General features: G+C 65.9%; 1 protein-coding gene across 11 annotated transcripts in view; it reads left to right on the plus strand.

Moving 5' to 3' along the window:
- Epha8 (EPH receptor A8) overlaps window positions 1–13,267 on the plus strand; it is a 30,504-nt gene extending 17,237 nt beyond the window's left edge. For 3 of the 11 annotated variants that reach the window (XM_078025551.1, XM_078025556.1, XM_078025555.1), the window contains exons 4-15: window positions 1,142–1,297; window positions 3,174–3,509; window positions 5,331–5,691; window positions 6,863–6,956; window positions 7,434–7,605; window positions 8,275–8,439; window positions 8,580–9,013; window positions 9,541–9,750; window positions 10,506–10,655; window positions 10,731–10,921; window positions 11,135–11,305; window positions 11,451–13,267. In XM_078025551.1, the coding sequence (XP_077881677.1) occupies window positions 1,142–1,297; window positions 3,174–3,509; window positions 5,331–5,691; window positions 6,863–6,956; window positions 7,434–7,605; window positions 8,275–8,439; window positions 8,580–9,013; window positions 9,541–9,750; window positions 10,506–10,655; window positions 10,731–10,921; window positions 11,135–11,305; window positions 11,451–11,565 (2,555 nt within the window). In that variant the 3' untranslated portion in view covers window positions 11,566–13,267. Of the gene's footprint in view, window positions 1–1,141; window positions 1,298–3,173; window positions 3,510–3,982; window positions 5,161–5,330; window positions 5,692–6,862; window positions 6,957–7,433; window positions 7,647–8,274; window positions 8,440–8,579; window positions 9,014–9,540; window positions 9,751–10,505; window positions 10,656–10,730; window positions 10,922–11,134; window positions 11,306–11,450 lie in introns of those variants that run through there. The other 8 variants (XM_078025554.1, XM_078025552.1, XM_078025553.1 and 5 more) reach the window with 8 other exon arrangements.
- The last annotated feature ends 209 nt before the right edge of the window (window positions 13,268–13,476 follow it).

Here is a 13,476-nt window from a genome sequence, read left to right on the forward strand (position 1 = left end):
GAGTCAGACAGCCTCGGTGTCCCAGGCGTGGGATGATCCGGGACTACAGGAGCAGGAGGGCCCTGGTCCAGGAAGGCTGCACCAAAGGACATTTAAATGACTCTTGAAAGAGGAGTTAGACGTTGGAAGAAAGGCATCCCAGGAAGACGTGGCACACGCCAAGGCCCTGAGGCAGGAAACAGCCTGCCACACCCGGGCAGCCGCCATTCATTGAGTTTGGCCAAAGGGTCGGGGGTGCAGGTGGGCTTGGGTCTGGTAGAGAGGGACGTGGACGCCAGGCTTTCTCCTTTAGGCCACAGGGCGGCCCATGAGGGGCTGACCAGGCAGTGACGGCAGGTGAAATTCCCTCAACCCAGGCCTGCCGCGGCTCTCCGGTGTCGCCCTCCTGGACAGACCTACTGTGCGCTGGCCCTCTGTCTATTGCCACGTCTCTTGGGCCCAGAACCAGCCTGGCCCAGGCCGTGCTCCTGAGCAGAGGCTGGGGTCGCTGGCAGCTGGAGTGGGGAGTGGGGAGCAGGGCTGGGGGGTTCGGAGGCCACCGCCTCATGCAAGGGACGAAGCTCACGGCAGGGCCAGGACCGCTGAGGTGACGTGGGCGGGGCCTGGCCTGGGGACCGTGTGAGACAGAGCCCCCGGGCCTGGCTCCTGGAACTCGGGGCCTGGGGTCTGTGAGTTTATGGGGTGATTCCGTGTCTGCCTTGGGGACCTGGAATCTTCCACCTGGGACTCTTCTCCTGCCCACCCCCCTTCCCTGTTGGGCTTTTACCCCCCCAAGTCCCTCCTTCCGTCTTCAACCCCTTGGGACTGGTGTCCTATGAAGGGCAGACTCTGAGGCTGGATGAGGGTAGGAAGGCCTGTTGGAGGAGGGGGACTTGGGGAAGCTCGGGGGCAGGGCTGTGTCAACTCTGTGCCTTCTCTGGGGTGGGAACACAAGTGTCAGGGTCCCACCTCAGCTCTGCCCCCAACATGCTGTGCAACCCTGTGTAAGTCACAGACCCTCTCTGTGCTTCAGTCCCTTCATCAACCTCATGGGTGAGGCTGACTTTCTGCCCCTCGGCCCCTCAGGGAGCCCTGGGTCCCAGCTGCCAGAGGCCTGCCGGGTGGCCTGGCTAACTCACCCACAGATGCTTCTCCCCCACAGCCTGTGAGCTGGGCTTCTACAAGTCAGCCCCTGGGGACCAGCTGTGTGCCCGCTGCCCGCCCCACAGCCACTCGGCAGCTCCGGCTGCCCAGGCCTGCCGCTGTGACCTCAGCTACTACCGGGCGGCCCTGGACCCGCCTTCTGCAGCCTGTACCCGTGAGTAGCGCCCAGGCCAGCGCCGGCTGAGGTCCCCAGGGCCCAGGCTGGGGCGGGGCGGGACTCCGCCCCTCACAGTGGCCTTGACCTCTCTGGGCCTCTTGTCACCTGTCACCTGCCATCTCCCCAGGGAGCCTTCCACCCCTCCACGGTCTGCTCCAGAGGGCAGGGGCAGGCCGGACCGTGCCCATCATCTTCCCACGGGGTCTGGTGGCAGCCAGGGCGTTTCCCCCCTGAGTCCCCAGCCCCAGCAGCTGGGTGGACCGTGGGGCTGTTGTGTGTGGGAGTGCCTCGCGGGTGGGGTGTGTGTGCAGCGTGTGCGCGTGGAGGTGCGCCTGGGGTGTGTCGGGATGCTGCGGGGTGGCCTCCTGCCGTGGCAGCGGCTCTGCAGAGGACGCGGTGTGGGCTGGGTGAGGGCAGCGCCTGGGCTCCCGGGGGGAGGCTTCCTTGGGTGTGGGGGGTGCGTAAGGGCCCCTGAGGGGCTGAGACGCGTACCTTGTTAGCTTGGCACGGGACAGTGGCGCCTGCAGTGCCCCTGGCTGTCTTGCCGCGGCCCCCCAGCTCTGGCCCTGCAGGCCCCCCACTTGCCAGCCCCGGCTCTCCCGGGGTGCCCAGCACTCAGGGTTCTGACTCTGCCTGGATCTGCCCCGGCCTTGTCCCCCCACCGCCACCCTGTGCCCACCCAGCCCCAGGCACCGGGCACCGGAGGGAGGGCTCAGGTGTATTCACAGCACGGGGGCCACACAGTGCCCCCCCTTGCTGCTCTGCCCAGACCTGTGTGTGTCCCCATGTGGGACCCCCTGGGGCAGAAGGGACAACTGCTGGCCTGGTGACAGCTGTACGCTCCGTAGGCCCCGGGGGCAGGGGGAGCCTGGCTGAGTCACGTCCGTGCACCTGGAGCATCTGAGCCTGGGACACGGGCTCCTCGTGTCCACCCCGCTCTGGCTTTAAGACTGTCCCCTCTGGTGATGGCGAGCCTGTGGCCCCGAGGTCCTGTGGCTCTGGCCTGGAGTTTAGGGTTGGGTTTCTGAGGCCCGGGGTCCCCCAGCCCCACGCCTCCTGCTCAGACCCCCCACTACCAGGGTCCCCGGGCCCCCTGCCCCACCCCGAAGTCGGCCCCACCAGGTGGTCACCCTCTTTCTCCAAAGTCTGTGCTGCGCAGACTGGCCTCCAGGCCAGGGTGACAGAGTGACAGCCACAGGGGACACTTGGTGGGTCCTGGCCTCACTGGGTGCTCAGTGGTGTTTCACTCAGGTCAGCCCAGGGGTGGGGTGAGGGCGGGTGCCAATGACGGGCACCCCACGTGCTGTGGGCACCAGGACCACGCCACCTCCCTCCAGCCCTGGAGGAAACCAGGTCCCCGTGGTCCTGCCTAGGTCCCCGTGGTCCTGCCTAGGTCCCCGTGGTCCTGCTTAGGTCCCCGTGGTCCTGCCTAGGTCCCCGTGGTCCTGCCTAGGTCCCCGTGGTCCTGCCCAGGTCCCCGTGGTCCTGCTTAGGTCCCCGTGGTCCTGCCTAGGTCCCCGTGGTCCTGCTTAGGTCCCCGTGGTCCTGCCTAGGTCCCCGTGGTCCTGCCTAGGTCCCGTGGTCCTGCCTAGGTCCCCGTGGTCCTGCCTAGGTCCCCGTGGTCCTGCCTAGGTCCCGTGGTCCTGCTTAGGTCCCGTGGTCCTGCCTAGGTCCCGTGGTCCTGCTTAGGTCCCGTGCCAGTCTGATGGCAGACACAGCCTCTGCCTGCGGGGACCTCCAGGTGGAGCAGAGGTGACTTTAGCCTCAGGGACCCCTCACCCTGGTGGGGGAGTCCTTCCCCGGGAAGCCCCTGGTCTGAGGCTGGGGAGACTGGACCAGCCCAGCGTCCTGTGTGTCCTCCTGTGTCCCCCAGGGCCACCCTCGGCACCAGTGAACCTCATCTCCAGTGTAAATGGCACGTCTGTGACCCTGGAATGGGCCCCGCCCCTGGACCCAGGTGGCCGCAGTGACATCACCTACAACGCCGTGTGCCGCCGCTGCCCCTGGGCGCTGAGCCACTGTGAGGCGTGTGGGAGCGGCACCCGCTTCGTGCCCCAGCAGACCAGCCTGGTGCAGGCCAGCCTGCTGGTGGCCAACCTGCTGGCCCACATGAACTACTCCTTCTGGATCGAGGCCGTCAACGGCGTGTCCGACCTGAGCCCCGAGCCCCGCCGGGCGGCCATCGTCAACATCACCACCAACCAGGCAGGTAGGCGGAGACGCTCCTCCGGCTCCGGGCCCACCCGTGCCCACCCGGGGGGTCAGAGCCCGGCACAGACTCGCGGTGGGCTTTGAGCAACTGGCCGCCTCTCCTGGGCATGTCCACTCTACTAGGACCCAGAGCTGGGGTCTTCTTTTCTTAGAAAAGTATAGAATGACCAGGCGGTGGCACACGGCTGTAATCCCAGTGGCTCGGAGGCTGAGGCAGGAGGATCGAAGGTTAAAGCCAGCCTCAGCAAGAGCGAGGCCCTGAGCAACTCAGTGAGCCCCTGTCTCTAAATAAAGTTCAGAATCGGGCTGGGGGTGTGGGTCAGTGGTCGAGTGCCCCTGAGTTCAATCCCTGGTACCAAAAGAGAAAGAAAAGTAGAGAATGTTCTTCGAGGGAAGAATCCAGAAAGCAGAGGTAGGCTGCGTGGCCTCGCTGGCCTGCGTTCCGGAACTTTCTGTATCTGACCACCACAGCTGCGTGGTACTGTTGTGAGGCTTCAGAGAGAGAGAGATGGAGAAGCTCTCAGCCAGCGCCCGGCCCGTGGCACATACTCAGTTCATGTCATCAGAAGGTGACGTCACTTTGATGACCTTTTTCCAGGGCAGCTGCCTCGGCTGCCCCTGGGAAGGACTTGGTGACACTGGCCTTGACCTCGGCCATTTATCTGTTTCTGGCCAGTCCTTGGGCTGCACTGAGCCCCTGGGAGCTCTCTCTAGACTCTGGGGGGTCCTGCCTGCCAGGCGGCACAGTGACCTCAGAGTCCCCAGATGGCCACCCCCAAGTGTGTCCCCACCAGCCCAATCTGGAGTGTGCTGGGACCCCTCGGGGTTCTCCCCCGCCCCACGCAGGCCTGGCCCAGCACACTTCCCACAGACCCCCAGAGCCACCCCGTGTCACCCACGTAGGAAGAGGCAGGTCTGTCTCATGGCCGAGTGCAGCAGCCTCCCCACCAAGTGGGCACCTCTCTGACACCTCAGCTTCGCCCACCGGGGGACCCCTGGCTCAGCAGCCACGCGGGGCCCTGCCCTGCCCACCTGCTGACAGGGCCACCGGGGCAGGTGGCCGGCTGGTCCAGGTGGAGGGAGGAGCACGAGAACCAGCAGCCATGGACAGCGCCCAGTGTCCACTCTCCAGGATGAAGCAACGGCTTCATCAAGGTCCCCGCTAGGGAGAGAGCGAGCCAGGTGCGGAGCCACCCTGACCCCAGGCTGGGGACATTTCCTGTCCCAGACGCGACTCTGCACTCTGTTCTGAACGTTTCCTGTCGGTCACCAGCAGCATTCACTGGGCTCCTACTCTGTGGCCCCTGCCTCCCAGGACTCCCGGGCATGCTGGGGAGACGGGTCGTCAGATGTGGGGGACACGGGGTGGGGGGCAGAGTCAGGGCTGGGGTGAGCAGAGAGGCCAGCAGGGGGCAGTCCTGTGTGTGTCACCTCAGGGTCATGGCCCTGGTGGGGAGGGAGGGGACGGTGTGCTGGCCAGCCAGGGAGGACACGGCTGAGCACCCTTGAGTGCCACAGCCGGCTCAGCCCCTGCCCTTGCCCCTTTCTGGGGACTCGGGCTGAGGGTGGCCCCTCCATTCTTCCCCTCTGTCCCTCTCGCTCTCCTGGGCCCTGCTCCCCCAGGGCCTGTCTGGGTCAAGTCCAATGGGTCCTAGACGGGAGCCAGGCGCGGCTCGGGCTGACCCGGGAGGCCGTGGCGCTCTGCTGGGCGGACCGGTGCGGGTGCCCTGGGCCGGGCGGTCAGGGGCTGAGCTGGGCCACCCGGGCGGGGGGACGTCCCGATGGCGCTGTACCCACGCCCCCCCGGGCGGCCGCCCAGCCCCGTCCCAGGTGGTGGTGATCCGGCAGGAGCGCGCGGGCCAGACCAGCGTGTCGCTGCTGTGGCAGGAGCCGGAGCAGCCCAACGGCATCATCCTGGAGTACGAGGTCAAGTACTACGAGAAGGTAGGCGGCGGCCCGCTGACCCCCTCCCGCCCCTGCCTCGTCCTGGTCCTTGTCCGTGCCCTTGTCCTTGCAGGACAAGGAGATGCAGAGCTACTCCACCCTCAAGGCCGTCACCACCCGGGCCACCGTGTCGGGCCTCAAGCCGGGCACGCGCTACGTGTTCCAGGTGCGGGCGCGCACGTCGGCGGGCTGTGGCCGCTTCAGCCGGGCCGTGGAGGTGGAGACCGGGAAGCCCCGTGAGTGCCGCCGGGCCTGGCGGGCGGGGGACCAGTGGGACAGCGGTCAGCGTCTCCGCCGGTGACAAACGGAGGCTCAGAGAAGGAAAGGCACTTGCCCAAGGCCACAGAGCAGACAGCCTGTCCCCAGCTGCTGCTGCTGAGCCTCCTGAGGCCCTGGCCAGCAGGCCTTGTGTCTGTCCCCGAGGCAGCTCTGGGGGGTCCCCTGGTATAGACAGCGAGGTCAGGGTCAGCGCAGTGAGGGGGTTCACAGCACAGGACCGCGGCCCCCTGGGACCCAATCCCAGGCCCTCCCCCTGTGTCATCCGGCTCCAAGGCCCCGCCCAGCAGGGGCTCCCCAGGTTCTGCTGGGACCTGCAGCGTGGCCGTCACCTGCAGCATGGCCGTCACCTGCAGCATGGCCGTCACCTGCAGCGTGGCCGTCACCTGCAGCATGGCCGTCACCTGCAGCATGGCCGTCACCTGGAAACTGATTAAAAATGCTAGTGCTCAGCCCCCTCCCGCTCTGAATCAAAAACTCTGGGGAGCGGGGCCCAGCAATTTGGGTCTCCCTAAGCCTTCCGGGTCCTAAAGCCTTCCGAGTTTGGGGACCCCTGACATAGAGGCTGACCCTCATATCCATCACCTGAGGCTCTGGCCAGCGGAGGTCTTCTCCTAGCCTCAGGACAGACTAGGTGACCGCCCAGCTGGCACTCCCCTGCCACCCGTGTGTCTCAAGTGCTCAGACTGGAGGCAGGGATCCTGCCCGCTTCCATCCCACGTACTGTGTGGCCTCGAGGAAGTTGCTTGAGTTCTCTGAACCTCGGTTTTCTTATCGGGAAACAAGATAATCCTGAGGCCTCCCCGGAAGGGCTCTGGTGAGGGCTCGCCGAGTTGTGGGGCGGATCTCAGCCCAGTCCATCCTGGTCCTGGAGCGTGGCGGGCAGGACGGCTGTGCGCTTGACTCCTTGTATTTGCCTCCGAGAAGTAAAGTGAGACCCCCCAGGTCCCGTGTCCAGCAAGCGGTGACTGCAGCCGGACAGCTGGGGCAGCAGGGACTCTCAGGAGGTTAGGGGAGGGCAGGTGGGGACCAAAGGCTGGCTCATGGCCGAGGAGGTGCCCACTGGGCCCTGGGCAGGGTCACCCGATGCCAGCGCTGAAGGCAGGGTCCTCCACCTGGCTCCCCGTGCAGGGCCCCGCTACGACACCCGGACCATCGTCTGGATCTGCCTGACGCTCATCTCGGGCCTGGTGGTGCTTCTGCTTTTGCTCATCTGCAAGAAGAGGTGGGTGGTTCTGGCCCCCACGCCACCCTGAGCCCCTCTGGCACTGCACCTCCCCCCGTCCCAAGCCCCACTGAGCCAGTGGCCCCCAGGTGCCTGGGGCCGGCTCATGTTACAAACCGTCACTTCATTTAATCCCAGTGACATTCCAACAAGGTAGAGATTCTGGCCTCATTGTGCAGGTGAGTAAATTGGGGACCAGAGAGGCTGACCTACTTGCAAAATTCACACAGCTGATGAGTACCAGAGCTGGGACGTGAACTTAGGCCTGTCAAAGGAGACGGTGCTCTCGGTCCCTCTCCCCTGTGAAGAGTGCTGAGTGTGGACCATTCAATGACTGGAGAGAGCCAGGGGCCCACCAGGGTCGCCCAGCGGGGTCCCCTCTCCCCGGCAGGGTTTCATGTCCACCGGGCTTTGCCGGGTGGGTGAGCCGGGCTCGAGGGCATCTCATAGACTGTAAACTGCTTTGTGACTGAACAGCTGTCACAGTTCAGCTGGGTGGAGGACGGGGACTCTCCCCTGCAGACTCCTCACAGGGCAGGGGCTGGCCTGGGCCCAGGCAGAGCCGTGACCGTCCTCCACAGGCACTGTGGCTACAGCAAGGCCTTCCAGGACTCGGACGAGGAGAAGATGCAGTACCAGAGCGGCCAGGGTGAGCGCAGGGCCTGGTGCCGGGCGGGGCCACACCGTGGGGAGGGGACAGTGCCCGCAGAGAGGCTGAGCCAGAGACAGGTGCCGGGCGCCCCAGAGAGCCAACCCTGGACACCAGTGCTGCCCCCTCTCCTGGACCAGGGACCCCTGGAGGACACGGGGCCCTCTCCCAGGGGAGTGGAGTGTCATTTGTGTGCTCTGCAAGTGACTTTGGGGGCTCCTACACTTTAGACAGGACCCCACTATAGAGAGGTTGTCAGAGTCCTCCCCATGGACGTGGGGACGCCTGTCCGCACACCCCGCTCCTGGGCGCCACAGGATCAGTCCCGGTTCCGTTCCTTCTCAACACAGACTCTGGGAGCCTCAGAGTTGGCAGTCCCAGCACAACTGTTTCCTTTTGGGGGCGCGGTGTATTCTCACCCCAGAACGATTCAGAAAGAGCTCAAGAATCCTACCAGTGACCCCGGAAAACAAGGGGCGCGCTCAGAAGCCCCTGGAGTCCCAGACTCCGGAGCTACTCCATAACGACCCCCTGGTCACTTAGCAAGCACTTACAGAGTGCCTACTGTTTGCAGAGGCTCCCACAGACGCCCTTCACTCCACCCCAGACCCGTCCCAGGCCCAGGGGGACTCCCTCCGAGCCCCGCTGAGGCCCTCTCCCGCCCCTCAGCGCCGCCCCCCGTCTTCCTGCCCCTGCACCGCCCCCCGGGGAAGCTCCCCGAGCCCCAGTGCTGCGCCGAGCCGCACACCTACGAGGAGCCGGGCCGGGCGGGCCGCGCCTCCACCCGCGAGATCGAGGCCTCCAGGGTCCACATCGAGAAGATCATCGGTTCCGGTGAGTCCCCAGGGCGGCGAGGGAGGGGACAGCACGGAGGGCCACCAGGAAGGGGGTCCCAGGGCAGAGGGAGAGGGGCACGCGGGCCAGGGCCAGAGGAGGGTCCCACTGCCCCCTGCCTGCCCTCTCGGGGTCCACAGGGGAGTCCGGAGAAGTCTGCTACGGGCGACTGCGGGTGCCGGGGCAGCAGGATGTGCCCGTGGCCATCAAGACCCTCAAAGCCGGCTACACGGAGAGACAGCGGCGGGACTTCCTGAGCGAGGCCTCCATCATGGGCCAGTTCGACCACCCCAACGTCATCCGCCTCGAGGGCGTCGTCACCCGTGGTAGGTGGCCGGCCAGGGCAGCCTCAGCCTGCAGGGGCCCTGCTGCCCAGAGCGGGCTCGGAGTCCATCCCTGGGCCACCCTGCCCCTCCTTGCCCCCCGGATTACTCTGGGGGTGGGGTGCACTCCTAGGGTCTCTGATCAGCGCCCTGTCCCCCACAAGAGCCAGCGTCTCCCCTCCTGTCCAGGCCGCCTGGCAATGATCGTGACGGAATATATGGAGAACGGCTCTCTGGACGCCTTCCTGAGGGTGCGTGCCCTGCCCTACCACCCACGCGGGCCGGGGGAGGGGAGCCCTCCAAGCCCACCCCCCGTCTGCACCCACACACCTGGGGAAAGCGGAGGCAGGTCCCGGCAAACTGCCTTTCAGTCCCCACCACGAAAGTCCCCTGCTCCCAGGGTCCGCCCCCAGGCTGAGGGGTGTCTCTGTGGGCTCTGAGGCTGCCTGTGCCACCAGCCGGGAGGAAGTCGGGGGGTCCTCAGCTCCCGCCCTGCTGTGTATTTGCTGGTTGCTGTTAGGCCCAGGGCTGAACCTCTCTGGGCCTTCATTTCTCCTTATGCAAAATGGATGAGCAGCCCACCACCTCCCAGGCTGGCTCGGGCTTGCTGGGAGCACGTCAGACCCCAGGATGAACCTTGACCCCTAGGAGCTCTGGAAGCAGAGAGGCACATCCAGGGCTTGAGGGTCCTTCACACAGAAGGACTCCTGGCCAGGGACCAGGCGCCGGGCGGGGCGCCCCCAGCCCATGACATGCTGCTGCGCTGTGTGTTCCACAGACCCACGACGGACAGTTCACCATCACGCAGCTGGTGGGCATGCTCAGAGGTGTGGGCGCCGGCATGCGCTACCTCTCAGACCTGGGCTACATCCACCGTGACCTGGCTGCCCGCAACGTCCTGGTGGACGGCAACCTGGTGTGCAAGGTGTCGGACTTCGGGCTCTCGCGGGTGCTGGAGGACGACCCCAATGCCGCCTACACCACCACGGTGCGTCGCCTGCGCCCCTGCCCTGGGGACAAGGTGGCAGGTGGGCTGCCCCAGTCCAGGCCCTGGGGTTCTGCTACATGGAGCTGGTGGAGAGCGGCAGGGTCTGGGGTGCCTTCGATGTGGGGCAAGCCCTGTCTCCCCTTTTCCACCCCAGATTCCCACTGCGGGAAACGTGGACAAACTGGCCTCCTCCAGGCACCTGGGGAAACGCTGGGCTGGGGCCAGCGGTCACTCACTCTCATTGGCGTCTCTGAATCGTAGACTCCGCGCCTGTTTCTAGAGTTTGGCTGAAAACCAGCTTCGTCCCAGGGTGTTGGGTGGAGATTCGGGTTTCTGCCCAGGTGCCTTGGGACCCGCCTTAAAACAGATGGAGTGGCAGGGTGTGGCCACCGTGGCCCCAGCAGGCTGCCCTTTGGACCTGGCCCCTGGGTCAGGTTTCACACAGAGGAAGGATTCCATGACCAAGAAAATGAGGAGGAGGAGGAGGACAGAGGACTAGAAAGGGACCAGGCGTCCCCTGCTGGCTCAGGCACTGACCTGACTGCCCGGCACTCTGCACCTGGCTCACTGTCCCCACAGGGGCTCTGAGAGGTGGGCCTCCCTGCTCAGAACATGCGCTCTTGGAAGGTAGCGGCCGAGTGTCCTCCATGAGACTGGGGAACAGAGCCCCTGGCCCCCTGGCCTGGGCTAGGGCAGAGCCTGGACCCGCCCCAGCCGGGCCTGAGCAGCCCCTCCACACTCTGTGCCCATCGCAGGGAGGGAAGATCCCCATCCGCTGGACGGCGCCCGAGGCCATCGCCTTCCGGACCTTCTCCTCGGCCAGTGACGTTTGGAGCTTCGGCGTGGTCATGTGGGAGGTGCTGGCCTACGGGGAGAGGCCCTACTGGAACATGACCAACCGGGACGTGAGTGCCGGGCCGGCTGGCGGGGGCGCTGTGGAGCCCGTGGGAGGCGCGTCCTGACCAGCGCTGTGCCCCCAGGTCATCAGCTCCGTGGAGGAGGGGTACCGCCTGCCCGCGCCCATGGGCTGCCCCCGCGCCCTGCACCAGCTCATGCTGGACTGCTGGCAGAAGGACCGGGCCCAGCGGCCGCGATTCTCCCACATTGTCAGTGTCCTCGATGCGCTGATCCGCAGCCCCGAGAGTCTCAGGGCCACAGCCACGGCCGGCAGGTACCTGGCGGCCACCCCCACACTCAGGCGGCCCAGCTGACCTCCCAGAACTGCCCCCGCATTGCCCGACCGAATCCAGGCCCTGGTCCCTTCCTCAGTCCTCTCCTTCCTGGGGTCTGACCTGGGGAACCCTCTGGTCACTGCTGAGCTGGGGTGGAGCCAAGGGTGGCCACAGTCCTGGCAAGCCACTGACTGGGGTCCCCTGCGCCTCAGGTGCCTGCCCCCTGCATTTGCCAGGAGTTGCTTTGACCTCCGAGGGGGCGGTGGCGGCGGGGGCCTCACTGTGGGGGACTGGCTGGACTCCATCCGCATGGGCCGGTACCGGGACCACTTCGCGGCTGGCGGGTACTCTTCCCTCGGCATGGTGCTGCGCATGGACGCCCAGTGAGTGAGCCGGCCGGGTCCTCAGAGGGTGGACGGACAGCAGATGCTGGAGCAGAGCTGGGGTGGGCTCGGGGCTGGGCTTGGTGCTGTCTTCTTGGCTCCTGGCCTCCCGGGTCCCCTGGTCAGCCCTTCACTTCCTTCACAGGGATGTGCGGGCCCTGGGCATTACCCTCATGGGCCACCAGAAGAAGATCCTGGGCAGCATCCAGACCATGCGGGCCCAGCTGACCAGCACCCAGGGGCCCCGCCGGCATCTCTGATGCATGGCCACCAGCTGGACAGCATCAGCCTAGGTCACACCAGCGGTCAGAGGACGTGCTGGGCTATCAGCAGTCGGGTGGTCCCAGGTCCCTCCTCTCAGGCACTGGAGAGGCTGAAGGCTCCACCACAGGACCCAGAGTTACAGGGGTCAGGCACCTGGAGAGGGGTCCTTGGTGCCCAGTGTGGAGGTCACCTGCCCCCGGGGACAGAGGGCCTTCTCTCTTCCAGACCCCAGGGCCTCAATGCCACAGGGTCCAGCAGAAATGCGGTCACTGGCTCTGTGTGTGAACATGCCCACTGTGTTCCCACAAGGCCTTGGGCCATGTGAACAGCGTGTCCCCAGTGAGTTCCCAGCACAGACGCGCACGTGTTGTGATGCCTGTGCTCATCCATTAAGGCTGGGGCCACATGTGGGTGACAGTGGGTGATGTGTCATGAATGAGGAGGTGTGACAGGCATGTGAGCAGGGACCAGGGTGTGGCACTGCCTACATGCCTGGAGGCTGGAGCCAGGGCCACTTCTGAACCTCACCAGCACCAGGCCCACCCTCCTGCTGCCTGGGAGAGCCCACCCCGCTGCATCTCAGGTCCGGGCCTCCCCTGCAGCTGGGGGCCACCTGCAGCCCCCACCTGGCTTCCCCCACTGCTCAACAGGAAAACAGGGTTCCCGGCCAGTCCCCTGGCCACCTTTCATGTAGGCATCACAGTAGGGAACACAGACGCACCCAGCTGGACTTGGCTGCCTGGCCAGGGCCGGCGTCCACTTCCCTCTGTCTGATGCCCATCCTCCCCCACCGCCAAGGTGTCCTCAAGTGGCAGCCCCTTGGCCAACCTCTCACTGCCTGCCCCGCCCCTACCCCTGCCCCCTGTCCCACCGGTGCCCAGGATCAGAGAACAAAGGTCCTGGCCGCTCAGCTCCAGGCCCCGCTTCCCGATGCAGAGGGGCCGGAAGGGGTTCTGCTCGCCCCAGGCCCCCAGCAGCTCAGCTTCGGAGCGGGGCCTCTGTTCTCCCAGCCCAGGGCCCTTCTCACGGTACTGGCCCCGGGCGGTGGGAGGAGCCAGGGGAGCCCCGCCCCTCGCAATCCGGCCCTCCCCCTGACGGCCCACCAGGGTATGTAAATATGTTTTCTATTATGTCGGAATATTTTTCCTCACTCCTGACAATGCAAAAATGGTCTTCAAAGCACATAAAAAGCACCCAGGATGAGAGCCCCATCCCGGGGGGGTTGGCAGGCAGGACCCAAGGAACGCCACCGGGTGCCCTGCGCTCCCCAGAGGGAGGGGCCCACCGCGCAGCCCCTGCCCAGCCCCTCGCCATAGCCAGCACAGCTACTGCGGAGGCACCAGCACTGAGCCCCCTCTCCCCCCTGCAATAATTCGGGGGTCTCAGCGGTCCCGGTGCCCTGGCGGCTCGCCCTGCCCCCTGCGCTCTGCGCTCTGGGCCGAGCTGCTCTTCCTTCCTATGGAAGGGGAAACACGGTCAGGAGGAGCCTGTCTTCCGCCCACCCCGCTCGCTCTCACCTGGTTTCTGCGCTCGGGATCCTGACGGTCACGTGTGGGAACACGTGGGCCTGGCACTTGCAAAAGTGTGGCCCCTGCCCCAGGAGCGGGTCCCCCTGGGGTCCCAGGGGCCTGCCTCTCTGTGGTCCCCATCCTGAGTCTTGAACTTAACTACAATGAGAATAAATTCTGCCTCATCTTTGCCTGTGTCCCCACTTTTCCGTCCCTCCCGGGAGGGAAGGAGCACCCCTCTCCTCCGGGCTTCTCTTCTGTCCCTGGAGGGAGAAAAGGTGCCCGCGTTTCACCTGGGGAGAGGTGGAGGCTCACGGGGCTCCACTTGCCTCAAGTCAGGCATGGGGCGGGGATGACGGAGCCAGTGCTCCAGCTCCACCCGAGCTCGCCCAGGCCCGG

Source organism: Ictidomys tridecemlineatus, chromosome 11 (genome assembly GCF_052094955.1).
Source record: "Ictidomys tridecemlineatus isolate mIctTri1 chromosome 11, mIctTri1.hap1, whole genome shotgun sequence".
Classification (NCBI taxonomy): Eukaryota; Metazoa; Chordata; class Mammalia; order Rodentia; family Sciuridae; genus Ictidomys; species Ictidomys tridecemlineatus.